At 44.6% G+C, this 23,351-nt stretch overlaps 2 protein-coding genes across 2 annotated transcripts; one reads left to right on the top strand and one right to left on the bottom strand.

The window, feature by feature from the left end:
• Positions 1 to 3,882: 3,882 nt before the first annotated feature.
• On the bottom strand, positions 3,883 to 11,298 carry cnih2 (cornichon family AMPA receptor auxiliary protein 2). Its single transcript, XM_028983938.1, has 8 exons — positions 11,196 to 11,298; positions 9,504 to 9,668; positions 8,546 to 9,433; positions 7,300 to 7,368; positions 7,026 to 7,073; positions 6,626 to 6,738; positions 6,269 to 6,412; positions 3,883 to 5,572 (listed from the first exon to the last, which is right to left on the bottom strand). The coding sequence occupies exons 3-8, from the start codon at positions 8,624 to 8,626 to the stop codon at positions 5,545 to 5,547; spliced, it is 483 nt and encodes a 160-aa protein (XP_028839771.1). The 5' UTR covers positions 8,627 to 9,433; positions 9,504 to 9,668; positions 11,196 to 11,298; the 3' UTR covers positions 3,883 to 5,544.
• A 19-nt stretch (positions 11,299 to 11,317) lies between these two features.
• Positions 11,318 to 16,596, top strand: wdr74 (WD repeat domain 74). The gene is made up of 10 exons (XM_028983937.1): positions 11,318 to 11,492; positions 11,634 to 11,740; positions 11,833 to 11,957; positions 13,403 to 13,466; positions 13,833 to 13,976; positions 14,148 to 14,249; positions 15,098 to 15,254; positions 15,447 to 15,589; positions 15,859 to 15,912; positions 16,172 to 16,596. Exons 1-10 carry the CDS (start codon positions 11,432 to 11,434, stop codon positions 16,361 to 16,363), a joined length of 1,149 nt encoding a protein of 382 aa, XP_028839770.1. The 5' UTR covers positions 11,318 to 11,431; the 3' UTR covers positions 16,364 to 16,596.
• The last annotated feature ends 6,755 nt before the right edge of the window (positions 16,597 to 23,351 follow it).

Here is a 23,351-nt window from a genome sequence, read left to right as displayed (position 1 = left end):
ACCCATTTTGTGCATTTTGCTTCCTTGTGTGCAGCCACGGGCGCTTTGTTGGGGTTCTTTTGTACCTTGCCCCCCCCCCCCCCCCCCCCCCCCCCCCCCCCCCCCCCATCCTGCATGTGTGTGTTCCGGAGCGAGCAGTTCACACACGCATCACAATGTTCACACTAACCCACAGTTCCCCCAACCTGCTCCACTGTGAGATTTCACGCAGTTGCACTGAGCCAACGTGCTAATCGAGGATGTGACGGGGGGGGGGTGATGGGTTCATACTGGAGCTGTTTGGTTTGTCTTTTCTGTGTGCGTGCCGCACAACGCTGCCAGACACACGTCAACACATGAGGAGTGTGACGCGGTGAGGGAGAATTCTGTTTGTCTGTGTGTCCTTATTGATCGGAACTTTGCTTTTGGACCAAAGGGTGTTAATAGGGAGCAGGCTCATAATGAAGTCCCAGTGTGGCACGCAGATGGTCCCGCTTCACCTATCTCTGTGTTTTAAACCTCTCTGAATCTCTGCAGCACCCTTATTTATTTTGTTAATCTTCTCATTTATCACCCGAGAACTTCCTGGTCCTTCCATGTGTTCTCGCTTTCTTCTATCTCTGCCCTTCCTCTCTCCCTCTTTCGTCGATTCTCCATCTCTCCTTTTCCATCAGCCTGTGTCCTGTCTTATCTCTGCTCAGGTACAATTATCTGAAATACCCAGTGATGTATAATTCATTCCTCTCCTCTGCTCTCCACTTTTAACTCATTCGTTCCCCTCCTTGCCGGATTTCAGGAATGATTTTCCCAATTGCGGTTAATGAGAATGAGTTCCAGACCTGGAAATGTTGTATTTAAGCTGTGTGTATATGAGCTTTAAAATGCCACCAGTCCTACTTTCAGTTGTTCAGCATTTTGAACATAAATAAATAAATAAATCCTGATTTTGTGCTGAGATGCCGAAACTGGACAATCTGTGGGGACGCTGCCAATGAAAAGTCAATCTGTGATCTGCTGGATGTCTTCAATAAACAAATACAACCAGACGTCGAGTTGAGGGGGGATGAGGAGTCTAAAACATCCCCCTGTTCCATTCTTGGGTTGTTTTACCAACGTATGCATTGGTCTGTTGAGTAAAATGCCCGCAAGCGAATAATATGCAGCACAGCACACGGTGCACACAGTGAAATGTGTCCTCTGCATTTGACCCGTCACCCTTGGTGAGCAGTGGGCAGCCATGACAGGCGCCCGGGGAGCAGTGTGTGGGGACGGTGCTTTGCTCAGTGGCACCTCAGTGGCACCTTGGCAGATCGGGATTCGAACCGGCAACCTTCTGATTACGGGGCCGCTTACGGGCCCAGTGGGCAGTATAGGCAAATGCTAAGGGCGGCATCCATCCAGGGGCCGCCACAAATGAAGGAAGGAAGAAAAAAAAAAAGTGTTTCTTAAAACTGGTTTGTATTGTGTCTTTAATATGAAAAGAACAAGACCACATGACTTTACCTGCGTAGCAAAGCCTATTAAGTAGTAGTATAATAATAATAATGATATGTAAATTTCCTAACAGGGCCAATCTTGTCCATTTTAGAATTAGAAATGATCTGGTCTCTGTTTGAATTGCAGTCACAGACTGTTTGAAACCAAAATGTTATTATTATGGTACAAAGTTTTTAACTATTGGAGAACAAGAAGCAACTTTAAAGAATGCTGCAATCATATGTTCTTTTCACATTTCTTTTGATAGGATCCTGTTTCGCTTGGATAGAATTCTGCTCTCTTTGCAGCAGTAATGAAAATTTGCAGGTTTGTGCAACATGCAGGTGCAGGTCGAACCCACAACGGAACTGAGCGGAACGCCTTACCGCATATGCTCTCACTTTTCCCCTCAATGAGCGTGACTGTTCGGGGCCTTTGTTCGAAAGACGGGAGTGTTTCATAGACTACGCACATTTTGCAATCCTCGTCTGATCTTATTAATATGACTTCGATGACGAAATCCGTGCACTCGCGCAGAAACCCTTTCCAAGAGCGTCACAGCCATGGATCTTCACCACGGGCGATTAGATCTGACTGATTTGTAACTGATGCTTGAGTGAAATGAATTAATAAATAAAGGTGGCCAAGTTAGCGCTGCGAGCAGGGGGTTCGCTTTTGGATTACGCCTGACGTCTTGTGGGCCCAGAACTGGGTCACTGTGGCCGTCTGCATTTTTTATTAATTTTATCCCAAAAGACACTTGTGAACGTGAATAAACAAGGTGTCCTTCACAGGTGACCTGGCCACCCAGTTTCACCACCGGACATGAAAAATTAAAGGATTAGAATTACACAAAAAGGGAATTACATTTTACATCTTTTTCCACGTGAGTAGAATAAATGCTTTAGGCTTACCGGTTTACACCGATGGGCTACAGAAGTACGGATGCGAGGACCACTGCTGTATAAATTGCATGGTAAGGGGGTGTAAAATTCGTCTTCTGGTCAGTAAATTGATTTATGTAACCCTGCCATTATGCTGCTGCGGCTGTGATGTGGAAATGTTGTCTTTGATCAGGGTGGGTGTGAGGGTGGGTGCGCATGTCTGGCAGGGTGGTGCATGCTTCCATGTCCATGTAAACGCCAGCGTATGTCAATGGCTCTCTCGTGTCTCGAAGTTATCAATTGTAACCAGTTTCCATGGTAACGTCTCTCCAGAGGTACCTGCAGAAGATGGGTGAGGGACGGCAGAGTTTGGCAACAGAGTGCGTGCGTGTGTTTGGGTTTAGGCACTGGACAAGCGGAATTATTTTACATAACTAAGAATAATCTAATACATTCATGCTGTGTCATCGTCCAGTTATTCGTTTGTTTTGGAGCTGGTCCGTTTCAGTGCTGCATTTTCGCACCAAGTTTCTTACGAAAGCATCATCAGGGACACCGACTGCCACACCGCATGCACGAAGCATAATTTAGATATCCGTTTGACTCCGGGTTTGTGAGATTGCACAAAATGGAAAGAGATGGTGCGAGAGGAGAGAGAGGGCGAGAGAGGGAGAGAGACCAGTGAGTCAGTAAGAATCTAACACAATTTGGTTGCCATGGAGACAGGAAAGAATGAGATGCGGTCTGTATCAGGTTGTCTGTGTTTTTTTTTGTTCCCTTTCATGTGCACTCTGCCCTCTTCTGCATCTCCCTCTTTTTCATTAACACCATCTCTAATCCGTCTGTCTTCTTCTCTCCGCATATCTCTGTATTCTGTCAGGTTCTCAAAAACTGGGTGCTTTTGTGTGTTTTTCTCTTCTTATCATCTCTCTCCATCCATCGCCTCTCCTCCCTTCTTTCTCTCTGAATGCAATTTCTTCATAACATTATATAAGAAAATGAAAGCACGCAGTTATAGAAATCATTGATGTAATTAAATAATTTCTTGCATTCACTCACAGTCACATAATTAAGTGGAATTACTGCATGTTTCCAATGCATTCGTTTTATTAATTGATTTTAATGATGCAGAGTGACTGTGAACATACTCTGCATCTGACACCATGACTTGAGAGGGTTTGTGACGTTGACACCCAGCTTTTCTCGGAGCAAATGTGAAATGATTTTCTGCACCCCTCTGAAGTTACGAAACTCTCCCCCTAACCGCAAACCACTTTTCCACAAGAGCAGATGCTCATTTCAGATAAAACGCACTGGAACAAATAACCTGAACCCTCTGCACAATTCTCATCTCCAGCAGTAAAATATTTTTGTGACCTACAAACACGCTTGCTGGTGTATATTTTATTCTCAGTAATTTTGTTTAAAAGACAACGGTCTTTAAAGGAAAAGGTTTGGTTGAGGGCACTGGCTGTGACTGACTTCCTTCAGAAAGTCACGGTTTCTTCAAGAAACTGGAAAAACAAGACAGGCAACACTGAAGCATTTTGCCACATTGCTATTTTATTATAATAACGTGGAATTGCTTTCTTTATATGGTATTATATTATTATTGTTGTTGTAGTTATTATGTATTCTATTGAATACAGACTAGCGCATTGACAAAGATACTGTAGCATACAGGGATGGATGTGTGTATAAAAGACAATTACAATTAGGCATTTCTTAAATATAATACTGCATGTTTTTTTTTTTTTTTTTATAGAAATATGACATTCAGTGATGACGCCTAAAATCACTGCCCCTCTGTCCTCCTCTGTGCTCCCACATTTGTGCTTTTTTAAAAGGATTGTCCACAAAGAAGTCGTGCTGAAATAGTTGAGGCCGACCGGTGACTCAGTGTGGGAGGCGAACTTCACAGCAGACAGAGGGAACAGCAACGACGAAAGAAGAAAGCCGACTGCTGTTCACCCGCATGGCCCCGGCTCTCGGAGCAGCCAGACTCATCTAAATAAATGCCACTTCGAAAAATAAAGAAATAAAACACAGTCGGCCAACAGTTCTGCTCTGCCGGTCAAGGCAGACAAAATGGACACGGTGACTGTGGTGATGGCAGCGCCGGGGCCGGAGCACTAAGGCAAAGCATTAGTCAGAACCTGTGACATCACACATTCAGGCCGGCGGAATCAAGGAGGACGCATCGCTCAACTCTCCCGTCTCCATCATCGCCATCTTCGTCACCGATAACACCGGCACCCCCAGCGCCGGCTGTCGGCCGACCGGTCGTTTCACAGTAATCTTCAGTCCCGCCCTCATCGCATTTCGATTGGCTCGCCAACCCCCACCCGCCACCCTTTAATCTTTCGCACATCTTTGAACTCTTGAACTTGAAAGGCTGTGAGGTCAAATTGGCTCCTCCTCCCCGCTCAAGTGACAGCTTGCCCTCGATCTTAATTCCCCCGCTCCCCCAGGAGACTCGGGGATCCCACAGTGTTAAAGCAACAGTCCGCCTAATTCCAGAGTCTTCGCGCCGGACGCCGCCGGTTTCGCTCTGCGCCTCTTAATTGCTTTAATTCTAAGAAATGTAAACATATGGTTTTTGTGTTTTGTCATGTATTGATATATTGTCTGTGCAAGTTCGGTGTAAGTTAAAGAACACAGGTCCACAACCTCGGTCCGAAGTTGTACGGCGGAGTAACGCGTTGTAGTGTAGCTACCCCTCTACCTCCTCAGAATCCAAATACTCTTTATCACGACTATCGAAATAGTAAAACGAGTAGAAGAGGAACACAACATCTGAAATAAATAAGCCACAGGATGGTGTACTGGAACTGTAGGACACTGCAACATCTAAATAAAGATCTATGTAACACGTTATTTTCGCAGTTCGCACTGGCGCCTCGTCGCAGTCCGTGACAATGTGAGCAGTGCAGGTCCAGCAGCCCTTAAAATGAAATGGGAATTACGAAACATTCGTACAGACCCCCCCCCAACCCCCCCCCCCACCGGTGAATGGCCGAGTCTTTGCATTCCCGTTCCTCCGTCTCAACACCTCCGCGGCCTGCGAATCATCTTCCTCACACGGACGAAGAGGGTAGGATGGGAGGGCGAAGGGGTTGTTATGGAGTGACGGAGGGCTGATGACGACGGTCTCGCAGTATCACTCCTCTGTCCTTGTCCTCGCCGTTCCGCCCAGCTTGGCCGTTTAAAAGCTGACCAAAGCGTAGACCATGCTGAAGCAGGAGAGAAACAGATTTTTTTCATGCCCACACACACACTTCGCTGCCACGCACAAAGCCGACTTTGAAAACACATTTGAGCGATGCATTAGCATAATTGCAGAAGTTATTAAAGCGTAATGTTTCAGTGGGCGATGGCTCTGCTGCCATTTTGTGTTATGAGTCTGCTGAGTTATGAGTTGTGTCGAGCATTCATTTCCAGAGGTGAGTCAATCTGCGTCACACAGCGCGTTCTCTTGAGACGCATGCAAAAAATGCACAGGCTAAACTGCACAGGCCACCCTGTTACTTCCAACTTCATACGGCGCAAATAATAAACGCATCCTGAGCCATGCCTCAGGTGTCAGAACGAAATGACTGTGCTTTTATACACAAAAAGACGGTGGAATATGGTCTGGCTTTGATTGTTTGAACATTTACATTTACAGCATTTATCAGACGCCCTTATCCAGAGCGACTTACAATCAGTAGTTATAGGGACAGTACCCCTGGAGCAACTCAGGGTTAAGTGTCTTGCTCAGGGACACAATGGTAGTAAGTGGGATTCGAACCCGCGCCTTCTGGTTCATAGGCGAATGTGTTACCCACTGGGCTACTACCACGAACGATTGATTGTATCCGCATTTCCGTTTTCTCTATATATTATATGTAAGAGATTCTGGAAGGACAGAAGCCAGGTGAGGAACTCACCTGTACAGGTAGTAGAAGAATGAGAGAAGGTAGAAACCCAGCTTGCACCAGGACTCTTTTTGGCAGTAGTTGAGGATGTCTGCGTTCATGACGCTCACCGGGTCGTACATCACTTCCGAACCATCGGCAGGACGATGGAAAAACCTTAACAGTGCGCGTGAGAGAGATGGGACGGCGTGGAGCATATGTAACTGAGATGCTGGCATCCGTCCACTGATGAATTTGACACTGAATTATTTATTTACAGCAGTATGTCACTGAAGATGGCCTTCTTTCATACGAAATGCGGGTTTGAATTTTAACGCAAATTTGAAATCAATTTAGTTGAGGAAAGGGACCAGAGTCCTGCCTACTTACCTCCAGAGGTGATAGAACAGCAGGGGGATGTTCAAACCTAATGTGACCCACTCTCCAGCACACATGAACATCAGGCAGAACAGCCCGTGGATGGAATATTCTGGAACCACCAGCTGGAATAAGGAATGAACACTTAAGGCAAACATATACAATGCTTATTACTCACATAATTCTATATCTAAAAAAAACTAAGAAAATAGATAATGAATTAATGTATTGATTCTATTTTAACGAATTTTGCCCCGTGTGCTTGTGTGCGTTTGAGAAGAGAGATGGAACAGAAATGTATTAATCAATCAGTCACAGTCCTCAAAATAGACACATCGAAACGTTCCGTGACTTTCATCTGTTTTTTCGCTGCTCACTTGTCTACAGATGAGTGCGGGAGCCTCTCACTCACCCTCCTCAGGAGGTTACAGATCCTCTCGATGTTCAGAATCCGCTCCCTCTGCACAACAGTGAGAGCAATGGGGTTCATTCATGGGGTACACTCATGTCAGTATAAAATATAATATGTTTTTGGTTATGTGAATGCTGCCACGTTGCTCAACGTTCTTTAAAGCATATAGGAAGAACATACTAAAAACACACACTGCAAGCGTGTTAAAAAAATACGAAGGTTTGAAAACGTTCCGATAGCCGGGTGCACCTGCACACACGGTAATTGGCCTTACTGCTCTGGTGGGATTGCTCTGGTCGATGGGGTTCTTGAAGTCTGTGCGAAGCTCATCAAACGCAATTATCTACGAGGAGAGAGAGGTCCTGCAATTAGACTTTTATGATGGTTATTTCACAAGGTCTTTATCCTCGACACAGGAGCGCTGCATGCCAGTGAACGTGATGATGGACAGAGGAATGTTTCATCTTTCCCCTTTCTCTCTGCGCGGCCTCGGCGTCCCTCCCCATTTCTGCCTTTCCTCCTCACCCGTTTATTTCTATATCTCCCCGCTCTCCGCCTTTTCACAGCGCTGTTGTAAACAGTTGCCATGGCAATCGGATGAACCCTTAAGCGGGAGCCATGGTTACTATAGAAGTGAAAAACACCGTCTGATTGGCTGAGTGCTCTACAGAGATGATTGGGAGGCAGAGAGAAAGGAGAAGGGGGGGGGGGGCACCATGTAGGGGGAGGGAAGTAGATTATAGTTTGATAAGCAGTCTCAATAACAGGGTTCGGTGCCCCCCCACCACCATCTCTCTCTCTCTCGCTTTTCCACACCCACCTTGCTAATTCATCCATATTCTCTCCATCTGTAGATTTCTCACTCATTTCGTTGCCAATACATCTTATTGACCCAGAAAGCCTCTTTAACCTCAAGACACCGAGTTTCTCCCTCCAATCAGAGACCCGGGTTGGACAACGGCCATGAAGGCTGCCCTGGACCCATCTTGTGCTAACAGGCATTGCAGAATACTGATTGTGCAGGGGTCTCTGGTGACGCCCGTGTAAATTCCATTCACCCACCGCCGCCGCTTCGACGCGTAATCCGGGCCACGTCCGGCTGACCTGCGGTCCGGCTGCTTTCGTGGTGGGTGCGGGTTTGCAATTTAGAGACGGGGGTCGTCGGTGTGGCTCACATCAGACATGCAGACAATGACACACTGTAACCTGGTGCCCACGCACACACACTTCAGAGACTGATTCACTCATGAGCGGATAGATGAGCGGCGCAGGCCTCTTCCTGTTCACAGACACACACATTCATTCACACCACAACTAAATCAAATTGGGATTAAAAATGTACAAATTACTTTGCAAAACATGCTACAATGGTGCTTTAAGGTATTTCATTTTTGCACTATTTAGCCAAGCATTCAATCTTATAGGAAATGATGCACAATGATAATATGCATGCGAACAGCGTGCAGATGAAGTGCAGGGGCACAGCTTTTCTGCTGGGGTACGCCTGTCACCCCACTCACCTGCCAGATGACAAAGAAGATGAGTGCGGCACACAGCACGAGAGTCAGCATGTAGCAAAAGGCCGCAAAGGTGAACGCCATCGCTGTGCCAGCCAGCCTGTCAGCGTTAAGGGCCGAGAGAGAGAGGGGGGACGTTCCCCGGCTCTCCCTCTCTCCGTCTGTGTCACCGGGTCCCTTTCTTCTTCGCCTTCAGGATCCCTGCCGCCGTTCCGCCTCCCTTCGCCTGAGGAACTTCTCTCCTTCTTTTTTTTTTTTTTTATCTCTGTGTGTCTGCTCCGCGCTTTGTAGTTCTGTCTTTGGTTTTTTCCATGCACAGTGTGGGAACGCCGGAGATGAGAGACTTCTTCCCTGTCTCCCTGTTTCCCGACTGAGTCAGTCCCCTCTTTTATATTCCTCCCCTGTCCTTTCCACGTGTGCGTCTCAACAGGACACAGGACGACTAGCCTTCCTTCCTCTCCTCCCTCCTCTTTCTCGGAAGGATGCTGCCGCGCTTTACTGACACACTGACCACAGTCACACACAGTGTCACGTCAGAGGTCCGAGATTTTGGTGGTAGGTCAGGTATGGCTTTTGGTCCCTCAGAATGCTTACAGTTGTCGTATGATATCTGTACAAATTAAATTCTATGGCTTCTGTTATACCAGCTTTAATAACATTTCATAGAGAAAAAAAAAAAGTGTCAAAATTACAGGCTTCATATTCGTATTAATAAAGAGACATGGAATACTTAAACATGATGAAAAGGAGTCACAGTTGTGCAAAGTGTGAACAGTCGGCGTGTAGAGACACGAGGGGACAGATTCGAGAGGAATCCAGCGGCGCAACGACCTCAGCACCTCAGACCGACGGCCGCGTCGCTCCACGGCCCAGCCGACGACGATGGCGAGGCTGACGAAGACGGAGCATTATCCACCATGCCGACTTGTCACTGTCCCCCCCTCTCCCCTCATTCTCTTACCATCGATCTGGGTCGCCGGCATGTCCAGCGCGGTCGTGTCCATCAGAGGTCTCCGCTCGCGTCCCAATCCTCCATTCTCAAGAAGACAGGAGCGCAACTGGACGATCTTTATGTTGTTGCTGTTGCTGCTCTGTTTTTTTTTTTTGAGGGGGGGGCTTAGTAATTCTGAAAAGAGAGAGAGAGAGAGAGAGAGAGAGAGAGAGAGAGAGAAATCCTCTGGAAGTCTCTAAGTTAATTAATCCCCCCTCCTCTCGCTCTTCAAGCGCGCTGCTGATGTTCTCCCTCCGCCTCGAACCGACCCCTCCTCATCTGCTCCGTGCCTCTTCTAACCCAGAACACCATCCTCTCCTTCGCCTGCCTCACTTGTCCTCTGCTTCTGCTCCGCTCTGCTTGTTGTGTTCCCTCCGCTCCCCGGAGAGCTCCGAGGGGGGGTAGGGGAAGCTCCAAATCTGCTTTCCTTCTCCCTTTCTCTCTCTCTCTTTCCTCTCCCTCTCTGTCTTGTTGCCTGGATCCCTTTGTATCTGACCGTAAGAAAGCCAAGAAGGAGCTTTGTCTCCTTGTGCGTCCCCGTCCTTGCCTCTCAATCTGCTGCTGCGTGTCACCGATTGTCCGTTTTTTTTTCTCAGCCAGGGGGATGGAGGGGAGATGTGGATCATTTCCCCCACTTTTCCTCCCCACCTGCACTTGGTTCCTGTTTTATTCGACAAAAATCTATTCAGGGGGATCGATTCAGTTTGTATTACTTTTTCTTTCTTTTTTTTTTTAACAGGAACCGTGCTTTTCAATTTGGTGAAAAAGACTGTTGGCCCTTCTGAGCCGCCTGCTCGCCGATAACCCCCCATTCAGTCTGGCGGTCGCTTCGCTTATTAAGTTCCATCCCTCTCTGCCGCGCACCGATTCAAACGTATTAACGTATTAACAAAGAGAAGGAACCACGGCCAATGCATGCACTCAACAGTTCATTCCTTCAGTTCGGTGCTTTTGTTTTTCGACTTAATGTCCTGAGTTCTTTCTTCTCTCCGTCAGAGTTTATTCATTCAGAGTGCTGGAACTCGGAGCAGACAGCGACAGACTAATTAGAGTTATTATATAGACGTGGTGTCATCATTTCCATACATATTTATTAAAATTTCATAAGTTGATCAGCACTCACTGGCCTTTATTAAAAACTGCAAGTCTCTGGTTAATTACGATTGCAGATACATGCGACTAATAAAATTTAAATGTATTAAAATTAAGGTCCTTTGATTGAATGTCATTTTTTTTATTAGCGGCGGGGAGAAGTACAAGAGCGCCACCTGCTGGTGCTTCTTTCTTTTGTTTAACACCATCGCTTCATGTGCTTACGTCTTTTGGGTTAATTCGCGGTGTTAAGTTGGTTTAAAACGTCACATATTTCCTGGCAGCCCATGGCCGCTAATATTTTCACTATTGTTCTTTTTTTCCATAAAACATTGAATGGCGTGAAGTGTTATTATAGCCTTGAACAAACGTTGAAATTAATTTGTGACCGATTAGAACGTCACACTTGACACTTGACAAACACACGGAAACATATACACAACATGGATAAAACGTTACTGGATTTTATCGAAGCATCGAGGTCACACGCGTTTCATTTGTACCTGCAAAAAAACTTCAGTTGCACAGTTTCTGTGGCCCCTGTGTTTCAGAGAATATCAAGGTACGCACCTTTACTCGCGATAAACAGGATATCGGGATTATTCGCGATCCCCTTGAACTTCTCAGACCTGCCGTTCGTGTGTGAGCGTGCAGCGTTTCGACAGAAACGCAACGTGCCGCTGCGACGCTGGGAACCAAAGTCACGGGCGGAAGCGCTACACGGAAGAATAACCGGGTTGCACCGCAAACGTGCGCCGCTCCGGTGCGGCGTGTTGATCTTTCAGGCTCACTGTTAGCGTGTGAAAATGGCTTCGAAAAGCCAAAGCTGCTCGATATGGGTCGGTTCCGAGACAGGGATATTGAAAGGTATTGGAAAAATATCGACTTCGCTCTTCGATACGCCGTTTGGGTGCGAGCGAGTTAGAACACGTGGATTCTCAAGCAGCCGCTGGACCTCGCTGCTCGTTTAAATGCCGGCCGCCCGGCGTGTCTCTCGTTCTCTTGCAGGGGTCAGCTTGTCCAAGCAGCAGGCGTTCAATTTCTGCGAGATGAGTTGCCTGAGCCGGGACCAGGAAGTGTGTGTCCTGGAATGGGGGGATCCGCTGGAGTCCGAGGTGCGTCGCCACGTCCGCCTTTAAAATAATGCTGGTTCTAGAACGTGGCGCAAGAGTGAAATGTCCCTTCCTCGCGTGTGCGTGTCCTGCAGGTTTTGGTGGGCTGCGCTAATGGCACAGTGAAGGCGTTTAGCACAGAGAAGGGCATCTTCACGGAGAGTAAGGAGTGTGGGGACGCCACGCAGGGGAAGTTCACGGGTCTGGCTATGATGGACGGGTAAGAGACGCTATGGTCCTCTGATTTGGCTCTGGGAGCATTTTAATGATGTGGACCTGATCCTAGGGTTGACCTCTCCTATCGGGATACCTGGTGGCATTTAATCCTGCGTTGTCCTCAGCACTTGTCCAAGTGTGTGGATATGAAAGAATGCTAAAGTGAAGTGAAGTGATTGTCACTTGTGATACACAGCACACAGTGCACACAGTGAAATTTGTCCTCAGCAGTTAACCCATCACCCTTGGTGAGCACTGGGCAGCCATGACAGGCGCAGAGTTTGCTCAGTGCCATCTCAGTGGCACCTTGGCGAGTTGGGATTTGAACCGGCAACCTTCTGATTACAGGGCCGCTTCCTTAACTACTAGGCCACCACTGCCCCAATCATTTGAATGCTGTAATTTTTGGGTATGAAATGGGTGGTAACCTCTGAACACAAAAGTCTCAAAAGTATTAATGAACATGTAGTAAACAGTTAAAAGATTCTATCATGAACATGTCACTTTGTGAGATGATTTAACATTAATACGAGTTCCACTAGACTGTCTATGGTTCTGCAGTGACTAAGAAATGGCGATAGGTGTAAAGAGTGGTTTGGTCATTCAGCTCAGACGGTCGGATCTGGAAATTTTCCCCTTATGACTTCATAAGGGGAAAGGTTACCTCCCGTTTCTCATGCTCTCAACCCCTCCTCCAGTGATTGGATGTAAAAATGAGCACAATTTTTTTTTATTCCGTTGTGCAAGACCTGATGAAGACTCTGGAAAAGCACAGACACAAGTTCCTGTCTGTGCCAAACATTGTGTTCGGTGAATGGTGTTGATTACATAATTTCCATGAATTTCTGCTCAACTTCCAATGGCCGCTCTCCTTGTCCCGCCTCTCTCCACCTTATTACCGTTTAAAGCTACAGACACCAAAACAGCGCGTCCTGGGAAATATCATTGTGGGACTGGATCAAAGTGGCTGTAATTCTGCACCAAGGCTGGATTTGGGAAAAAGACTTCAGAAACAGTATTGGGGGACCAATAATACTGATATATTAAAGCAGGGGATCTTTAATGCCGAGTTATCCTCAGCACTTGGTACGAAATGGGATGCAACCTCTGCACGCAAGTCCCGAAACTATCAGTAAACAATTGGGTCAGTAAGCACCCATTATCGAAAGGTTGTGGGTTCAAATCCTGAACTGCCAAGGTGCTGCTGAGGTCCCCTTGATCAAGGTACCGTCCCCACAAACTACTTCCCAGGTGCCTTTCATGGCTGCCCGCTGCTCATCCCTTGGGGGGGGATAGGTTAAATGCAGAGGCCACATTTCACTGCGATTGAGTCCGGTATGGTCTGAACATTGTGTCTGTATTGACTATCCAATGTAAGCTTTTGATTCGTCGAGCGTCTGCGTTCTGCGCCCCATCATGCGCCCCTCTCTTTGTGTCCTCTGAATGCAGTTCTCTGGTTACCTGTGCGGAGTCAGGCATTCTAAAGGTTTGGAAGGAGGGATGCACTGACACAGTAAGTGTACCACACACTCCAGTATTTTCCAACCCCGCAAACAGTAACCCTGCCAGAAAGTTGTTGTTTTTTTTTTATTTCAATTGTGCATTAACAAGGCCTTGGGGATTATTCCTAAACTAGCTGTGGATGTGGCAGGTTGACAGCAGCGTGGGTTGCAATAAAAACATCCTGGCGGAGCAGAAGAAAAAAAAGCTCTGCAGACTGTACTCCTGACTCATGCATAATATGCACTGAATTTATTATGTTTTTCAGCTTCCTATTCATTCCTCAGACATGTTCATGACTACAGACAGTTTTGTTTACTGATCTTAAACGCAGGTTTTTCCACAAGTAGGTGAAGAAAGAATTTTTTTTTCTTTTCAGATAGAGATAAATGTGGGAAATGGTGTCTGTCGAATGCGACAGAACCCATCCCGACGTAGCCAAGTGGCTACAGGAGGCAAAGAAAATCCCCTGAAGGTGTGGGACCTGGAGAGACCTGACAAGGCCATCTTCACCGCCAAAAACGTTGGTAAACCTTTATTGTTTGACACAAGAGAACGATCCATTTCTCCTGTTTCGAATATGGTTAAAAATGTTGTGGGCTTGGTTTATTGAGACTGTTATAAAGGGTTTATAAGGTTTATTAGTCCAAGACCATGTTGAGTTCAGATATCAACGCTCCTCCTTTACTAACAGGTGAAAAATGACTGGTTGGACTTGCGGGTGCCTGTGTGGGTGAGAGACATAGGATTCATCCCAGATTCTGACAAGATCGTCACGTGTACCGGATACCATCAGGTAATTGCCCTCTTCTTTTTCCGTATAAGTTTCAGTGATTGTCATCGTGAAACACTGCAGCACAGCACATGGTGACACAACCAAATGTGTCCTCTGCTTTTAACAATCACCCTTGGTGAGCAGTGGGCAGCCATGACAGGCGCCCGTGGTGCAGTGTGTGGGGATGGTACCTTACTCAGTGGCACCTTGGCGGATCTGTATTCAAACCGGCAACCTTCTGATTATGGGAACGCTTCCTTAACCACTAGGCAACCATTTCCCCACCATTGCAGCAACCAAGGACTCAAACTCATGACTTTGTAATCATATGGCTCAAATGGAAATCCCTTTCTAGTTACCTGTATCTTAAATAGGGGAACCAAACTGCCCTCTCGTTTTGCATGTAATTATTTCTGTCACAGAGAACACAAACTTAAATTTTAAATTGATTGAGCTTGTGGCAATGCTTGACAAGTCACACACCTTTCTTATTCATTCTTCATGATGTAAAGACTCTCCCATGAAGACGTTTCACAAATAGTGTCTCCAGATACAAAAAATGTCCAAGGCATGAAAACACACACACTGAACTGGATAAACTATCTCACACATTTTTAACCGCTGCAAGTACTGCAACATTGAGTACTGAGGAACTTAGCTTTGGAAAATATTGCTTAAGAACAAGTTTATCAAAACCAAATCTGGCAACATTGCACAGAAGGGTTCAAGAACTCCTGAAAATATCCAACAATGGCTCCAGAATATCCGGAATGGAGTTGTCGAGTTCTCATATACTTGGTTATGTTGAGTCTGAACTCTCAGACTTTAGATGAGAAGCTGATCTCACTGTTGTGCTCTCTGTCTCTCAGATGCGGGTGTATGACCCTTCCTCCCCTCAGCGGCGGCCTGTCCTGGAGGCAGAGTTTGGCGAATACCCGCTCACCGCTCTAAGTCTGCCCGCCAGTCAGGGGACGGTTGTCGTAGGCAACACACACGGTCAGCTGGCCGTTCTGGATTTACGCAAAGGTGAACTTGCTTGTCCGGGTTCTTCTTCTTATGTTTCATTTTGTTGCTCTTTATCTCTCTTCAGAGTGAGTCTGAAAAAAACTTTGCTAAAGTTGCTGCTCTCGCTTTTTACAGCTAGAGCACAATCGCTTGTGAACACGTTGTTTGTTGTATGAACCCCCTTCCCACCCCCGTCCGTTCTCTCTGCTTCAGGCTTGGTGCGTGGGTGTTTGAAGGGTTTGGCAGGGGGGGTGCGGGGGCTGCAGTGCCACCCCACACTGCCGCTGGTGGCCTCCTGCGGCCTCGACCGCTTCCTGAGGGTGCACAGCCTGGAAGATCGATCTCTGCTACACAAGGTAGACACACACACAGACGGACAGTCAGTTCCCCCCCCCACAAGACTGAAGGTTATTGAGACAGGGATGAATGTGTGCCGGATGAGAGACCATATTACTAGAAGGCTGTTCTGTTCTCTACTGTGTGTTGAACATGCACTGAGACGCATCCACACAGTGTGCAAAGGGCCTCCCACGCTTCCTTTCAGTAATTGTGTTTTTTTTTTTTTTGTTTTTTGGCTCATTTGCATTTTGTTTGGACCTCTGCTTATTGCTTTTACCCCTTGCAGGTATATCTCAAGTCACGACTCAACTGCGTGCTGTTATCCAGTAGAAACCTGGAGGTAGGAAAATATAGAATATGCTGGGGAAAAAGTAGTTTGTTCTTGTTTTTTGTAATTAAATTCTATAATGAGTATGAAATGAAATGTTTTTTTTTTGTATTGTGAATACTTTATACCGATCGTTATTAGATAAAAAGATAATAATATTCTTTTAATACATTTCTGTGAAAAAAATATTTTGACATTTTTAGAGCATGATTCATTGGTTAACTTGAATGTATTTCACCAGTTTAACTGTTGACTCCTTATCCTTCTGCAGCTGAGTGGGGCAGATCTTTCAGGGGAGGTGGAGGAGGTGAAGCAGGAAGGAGAGGAAGATGGGGAGACAGATGAGGTGTGGGATGCCATGGAGACGGTGACTGATAAAACGAATAAAAGGGCCACGGAAAAAGCTGCAGAAGAGAATGCAGTAAAGGGCCCGAAGAAGAGAAGGAAAGTGGCCAAGAAATGACTGTGTTATAATGAACTGACAAACGTCTTGTAAATATGATAGTTGTAACCGAAATGTATTTTTAATTGTAGGGCTGCATACTACAATTTTCAATTTCCTCCGTACATTAAAGTATGTATTGACTGGTGTTTCCATGCTGATCTGTGTACTCGCTTCCTGTTTCACATGTATTTTTCATAAATTAATAACGGCATTTGTTATAATGCAGTTGCTATAAAGCTGTGCTAATTTTACCTTCCTGTTTCATGTGCATTTCCTCACACTGTTGAAGATGTGATGCATTTGGCTCCCTCTAGTGGAAAAGAGCAAACACTGCTCAAACGGCATTACATTTACATTTACATTTACTGCATTTATCAGACGGCCTTATCCAGAGCGACTTACAATCAGTAGTTACAGGGACAGTCCCGCCTGGAGACATTCAGGGTTAAGTGTCTTGCTCAGGGACACAATGGTAGTAAGTGGGATTTGAACCTGGGTCTTCTGGTTCATAGGCGAGTGTGTTACCCGCTAGGCTACTACCACCCTATTAGATTATTTGTGTATTTATGATAATATCGCGGCTGAATACATGGTCAGGAGTATTTGGCAGAGGGGCTGAAAAGCTATGAGTGAGAAAGGGCATTGATAGCAATGACCCCTTAGAGGCTTACTTCTAAATTGGCATGTTATGTTTTTATCACATTGACAAGAATGTTGTATTAATACTTAAACTTGGTGCATTATTTAGCCCAAACCAGTAGGTATGTCGATAGCGCAGTTCACAGGTAGCCTGTTATGACCTTGGGGTGTGTAATTGTGCAGGCGCACCCAAGTTCGGGTTCAAAGTTGTGTGTGTGTGTATGTGTGTGTCTCCTGGATGATAATCGTGTCGTGTGGAGAGTTGTTCAGTTTAATTCTGAGATTAGACTGTGCTCATTGGAACACACCTACTCATCCTCCATCTCATCTGATAAGATGTCCAGGGCTGGAATGAGCTATAAGGGGCAAAGAGAAAAAGATGAAGACATACCACAGCTTTCCCCTCATACCTCCCTATACGCTCTTCTTCACACGTGCTTTACACAGAACCATGTAAATGTAAAGTTCAGATATTAAAATGTAAACGCTTCTGATAATGATGTTTCCTTCAGCAGCTCAACATTGTGAAAATTGTAAGACAAGTTTGTGTGCATTTAAATGTGAAGGAAATGACTCAGAAACTGACTAGAGGTGTGTGTAGGTGCTTGGGGGGGCGGTCGGGGAGATACCAAAAGGCTTAGGTCATTTCTTTGCTGTCTCTGATACCATTATCATGGATATCCTTTCATGATTAACCCAGAGCAATAAGATTTACTGTTTGTGATCGCGATCACCAAATTACATTTAGCTGAATTGGCAAGATGATTAAAAAAAAAAAAACACCAGTTCTTCTGGCAAACACACACCACACATATAAATAATTTCATATAAATAAAAATACAAGATACCGTTTTTTCATTCATGTATGTTCACATGATGAGCAGCATTTAATAAGCCTTCCTAATTCCAGGCTGCACCCTTGAACCCCGTGTAGAAATCATTAACATGTTCTTCAAAGCTATTTTTATTATACTATTGTAAACTCTCCTTTTCTAGAGTCCAGAGTCTCAGACATTCCTGCACTATTGGCCCATGTAGTTTTAACTTATTACTATAGTAAAGGGGTAGCTATTTGTAAATCTTCAGGCATACTGTAAAAACTTAAAATGCATTTCCCCCCGTGTAACAGCTGATGTGCATGTCCGATCTGGTTTCAGTGACATTCAAATGTCAAAAATTCATAGATACATTCCATTGAATGCTGGTTTGCCCCTTCTGGTTGCAGATGGTCACCCCCAACATATGAGTTTCTTAATTATGAACCAAGGAGCCATGCTGGGAACTCGACTTGATGTGAACAATTTTGACTGATGCTGGAACTAATATTTTCATTGTTTCTGAATATATCACAACTTTTGGAGTTTCAGGGTCCAGCAGAGCGGCTTTTTCAGAATATACAGTGTAGCTTTGCTTAGGCCTTGCAAAACCACAGACACTCCATTTTCAGGATTCATTTCAATACACTATATGATGTTCTAACAATTTCCAATTAATTTCCCAACTGTTGGCTGGTTTAATAATTACCTCTCTGATATGACAATTCAGTTTGATGGCATCATGTTTGATGCTGATCCAGTGGAACTGGGCATAAGCCTTTTTAAAATTGTAGATAGATACACTGATTTACAAATCTAATGTGGCCGCCTTCTCTTTTTCTGAAATTCTCTATTACTCATTCATGAGCACGCAGTGTTTGTCACACAATATGAATATAAGGATAGCCAGGTAAATATACAAATATAAAGGCTACTAAATGTCTGTGAAGCCATTATCCATTGCCCTTCATACTGATATCCCCTTCATAGGTGCTGAACACACCACACATGCGTCTCTGTCAGGTCGCGTGAATGATGGTGAAATCACTGCTCAGGTGTGGTGCCACATACCTGCAGTGAATGCCTCGCAGACTCACGGTCCCATGGTGGTTTTACACACCTCCACAGTGGACCATACACACCGCGAAAAAACACCAGCACGGTGTATTCCGCTTTTTAATAGGAATAAACAGCTTAATTGTTGGGGTTTTTTGTGTGTGCGTGAGTACAGGATGTGGGGTTGAGGGGCTGGGCTTCGGGCCTGTTAAATATTGACGGGAGGTGTAATGATTAACTTGCCTCCAACTCCCAATCACTCTTAAACTGGCCTCTCCGGCACTGCCATTGCATTACTGCGAGACGCACCCTGCTCGCCACCTGAACCGCTTCGCTCCCTCCTTCCCTCTCCTTTATTCTTTCATCTCTTTACATTGCGGCACTTTTTGTGCTGCTCTCTATCGCGTTCCCTCATATCGAGTTCTGTTCCTCTTGACTAATAACTTTCCTTTCTCACTCCACGTCTCTCTGGCCAACAGGCCGCCCCTTCCTCCTCTCTGAAAAGCTGCTCCAATTGCACCACCTTCATGCTCAAAGGTGAGTAAAACTCTGATGCGTTTAAAAATTTTGCGAAGTGTCAATTACTACCGTTTTCTTTTTTGGAGACGGGGTTAAAACTAACAGGGTCTGAAGCATGTGCAAACATTTCTGGCGTGTCACTTCCTTAATCTGAAACTGGTGGAGACGAAGCGGTCTGATTTAATTATTTATCAGAACTACCTGGTGTCCCTGAACAACATAGTTTTTTTTAGATGCAGCTGTTGCATCTAAAGGGAATGAACAGCGGAACAAAGGGCCGGGCCTCGTGAGAAATAAGACCCTTTGTCTTTGTCAGAAACCAAAAGGTTAAAGACCCTTTCAGTCTGTTTGGACCATTTCAGAGCTCTGTGTGAATATGATATGAATAAATATGATATAAACCTTCAAATAACTATTATGCCTGTTGCTATGGTAACAGGACATGAAATCACTGAAGAGCGAATTCAACTATTATTGTTGTGTGAACTTTATAATCCTTCATTTTGTCAGTTCAGGGAAGTCTGGTTCATTTCATGATTGCAAACGCGAGAAGAGGGCCCCTTGCTTTTATCAGCCTGTCAGGCATAAACCTTGAAAGACCAAAGTAAGGAACGATAAGGCCAGGAGACAAGCACGCTCTTAATTCTTTTATAGTTCTGTTTTTTCTGGACACCACTGAGGTTCATCGCAAGTCAAAGTCTAAACGATATCAGCTAAAAGAAAGAAAAAAGACTGACGTGAAAAGAGAATAAGTCACCAAGTCCACTTTTAGGAAGAGGGAGGACGGAAAAGAAGGGAAAGAAAAAGTGCCACACCCGCTTTACTCAGTCTGTAAATTTGTGTTCGGTGTTGCACCCTCCTGCTGATTGCCATCATAAAAACGGTCTTATCAAGATCGGCCTTAACACTTTGGCCGTGCTATTGGACAACGGCAAAGTATGATGCAGTCTATGGCCCGTCATAAAAATGGGAAAGGGGAAAAAGGGGGCAAAGTCAACCTCTATCACCTGCTCACTCACATGCGCTTCATGACTGGCACTAAGTCCAAGTCCTAACTTCACCCTCTTGTTTTTTTTTTTTTATTCCACCAGAACAGGAAATGATGAATTCTGCCAACATAAAAATGGGCTAAGTATGCAGAAACGTTGCATATGAACAAACCATGCACCTCCACAATGAGCCACCATGCCTGGTTCTTGCTGGTTGTAACAGCAACTCCATGTGGAAGCTGCAAGTGTTCCAGTGGAGATACTGTTACCTGCAGCAAGTTCAACTCACCTCTGATGTTCCTGCACCCAGAGCTCCAGTGTTTAATCTAAGGAACACAGGAAGATTGTCCCTTATGAAGTCTTATTTGTGTTCTGTATTATTTTCTCTCCACCAATGGCAGCTGTACATTTATAGGCTTGTCTAATGGGGCACAGGGTGATGACCTATGAATTGACAGCCAGTGTTTGCTATCTGACTGCCTGTCAGTTCTGTAGGCCACTGCTCTGTTTGTCCTGCTGAAGTAAAAGGTCCATTTGAACTTTCAGCTAACGTTTAATACTAGTTCTGTTTATTCTGTGTTAGACATGTAACACGTGTGAGTTCAATCGACCTTGTATGAATGTGTTCTGTGAATATGTCAAATAAAGGATTTTTTGTTTTATTTAATCGATTGTTACCTCATTAATCAAATATTGTACAGACAGTAATCTAATAGGCGCTATTCTGATTATGGGGGCCAATGAACTGACATATTTCTACCACGTAGTGGCAGTGTTACACAAATCTGCACAGATCCCAACTACACTACATGTTGTTTTCAACTTTTAAAATCTTTTATTTATAAATAATGTAAATAGTTAATAATAATACCAACAACATGAAAATAGCCATCCATCTATCTATCTATCTATCAATACTCTGGTATGCAAGACTGATCAGTTTATACATCAGCTATAATCAAAGACTATAAAAGCTGAAAAAAGCTTTATTTCATTGTGTCTAAGGTGCCCCTTACATTGTAAGATTCGCACCAAGCATTCTTATCCAGTGCACAAACAAGAGGGGACATTTTCTATAACCCTTAAAGCGTAATTAAAAAGACCAGACAATGTGATTCTCTAATCAAAATTGACATCCAAAAGTAAACTTCAAATCACAAGAGCTTTGTTCAGATAACAAATGGAACTGGTTTACCCGCTATCATGAAAAAGACTGTGACTAGTGCATACTTCCTTGACTTGTGTCTCTGTTATCATTTTTTGCCATTTGCTCCTCTTATAGCTTCTTAATAATAATGATAGACTGCTTGGTACACATGTACTGCCCATATGAAGAGGGGTGGAGTCATTGTAAAATATGTCCGTTTTATGAGTTTATGAGGAGAAATGAACTTTAACTTTTGGTTTTAATGGAAGCAGAAAATGAATCACATCTGACTCTAATTTAGCTTAACTTAAAGTTAAATAAATGTTGACTCGATTTGAAAGAACTTAATTCATTTGTGTTCTCCAATGATTTTTTAACAAACAAGCTCCCCTTTCTTGGGCTTTTTTCAAAATTCAACCAGCTATTGCAAGTTGACCAAAGCATTGCACCAAGGTACTGGCGTACACTGAGCTCACATTACATAACTACATAGTCCTGATTGCCATTTGTGATAAAGACCATTTGACACTGTGTGCATTCCCTGAACTCTGCCAAAAAACAATTATGGGTGATAATGTTTGGTCGGACTGGCTTTGGATTTGATTAAATCATGGATTTGCCTTGCAATGTCACAACATGTACTTTTTTCCAGAAATTTTCACTGAAAAAGGGTGATTTGAATCACTGTGTAAAGTCTTCTCAGGCACATCCCAAAGATTCTTAGTGGGGTTAAGACAATGGATGATATTTGGAAAACTGATTTGACACTCATATCAAAGTCAAAGTCAAGGTCAACTTTATTGTCACCTCACCATATACAAGTACACAGAGAGACAAGATTGCAAAGCTTCGGGGATTCACAGTGCAAATGAAGGGAGCTGCAGCCTGCATGGGTGCCGCCATCTTATCATCATATCTGCCTTGCTTGGTGTAAATGGGTGAAACTGGAAACTGAACCCTGTGTTTGAATGGTCAGCACCCTCAATATAGTTGAAGACTCATCATTCTACATGCTCTGTTACTAATTCTCCTGCAGTTTGCAGTTAACGCATCCTTATTATAATTTTCTATCCAATGCTAAAGCAGCTTATTGTTAACTTTGCCCAGATCATCAGTATCAGTAGTGTCTAGTGGTGCATACCAATAGCTGCAAATTGTGTTCACCTTCAGAGGTAAACTCAAATCCTTTGCCATTGCAACACTGTTAAAAGTTTTAATTCAAACATCTTGTGATGCCCAGTCAACCAAGTGATGGCGCTATATCCCTGATTAAGTTTTTACATTGTCAAGGGCGGAGGCCCCGCCCAATGTGTCCAATGTCCAGGGATGGGCTCAGGCACCTGCAAACCCGATGTGGATTATTGACGGTGAGTGAAATAATCAGGGCTTGGGACTGAACATTCCTCTAAAGATAGATCTTCGGCACTTTGGTGTAATAAACCTGGGTTTGCAGTTAGATCTGCTTATAGTCCCTGCTGGTCCCCTGACCACAACAGAGTGCCATCTTTTCTGAGGACCTGAAGGCTCCCTTTTCTAACAACTGTGGGGAATTTCATGGGTTTTTGTGATTGACAAAGGCCTCTATAGTTCAAATGAGTAATTTAGTTTGAGTGTTTAGTTCAGAAGAGTAATTATAATAGTAATACTCTACTAGTGGTACTAGTGCTCTGAAGTGGGGGGTGCGCCCCACTGCATTACTGCAATACTTTCAAGCATTCCATTAAATCCAAAGAAGATGCATTAAAGAAATAAGGCAGCATTTTCATGTAACTCTAGTACATGAATGCTTTTCACAATGTATGGCAAACATCTATACATGAAACTAATATCTAATCCTTCAC

The sequence above is a fragment of the Denticeps clupeoides genome, chromosome 6, assembly GCF_900700375.1.
Source record: "Denticeps clupeoides chromosome 6, fDenClu1.1, whole genome shotgun sequence".
Taxonomy (NCBI): Eukaryota; Metazoa; Chordata; class Actinopteri; order Clupeiformes; family Denticipitidae; genus Denticeps; species Denticeps clupeoides.
The sequence above is the reverse complement of the archived record's forward strand: the minus strand, read 5'-3'. Positions and strand labels throughout refer to the sequence as shown.

Bases quoted from the DNA above. Each gene is read 5' to 3' on its own strand.
- cnih2 (XM_028983938.1), bottom strand. From the start codon at position 8,626: ATGGCGTTCACCTTTGCGGCCTTTTGCTACATGCTGACTCTCGTGCTG. The intron at 7,369-8,545 runs GTGAGTGGGGTG...CTCTCCTCGTAG, and splicing joins TCTTCTTTGTCATCTGGCAG to ATAATTGCGTTTGATGAGCT. The intron at 6,739-7,025 runs GTGAGTGAGAGG...TCCTTATTCCAG, and splicing joins TCTGTAACCTCCTGAGGAGG to CTGGTGGTTCCAGAATATTC.
- wdr74 (XM_028983937.1), top strand. From the start codon at position 11,432: ATGGCTTCGAAAAGCCAAAGCTGCTCGATATGGGTCGGTTCCGAGACA. The intron at 13,467-13,832 runs GTAAGTGTACCA...TTTTCTTTTCAG, and splicing joins AGGAGGGATGCACTGACACA to ATAGAGATAAATGTGGGAAA. The intron at 14,250-15,097 runs GTAATTGCCCTC...TCTGTCTCTCAG, and splicing joins CGTGTACCGGATACCATCAG to ATGCGGGTGTATGACCCTTC.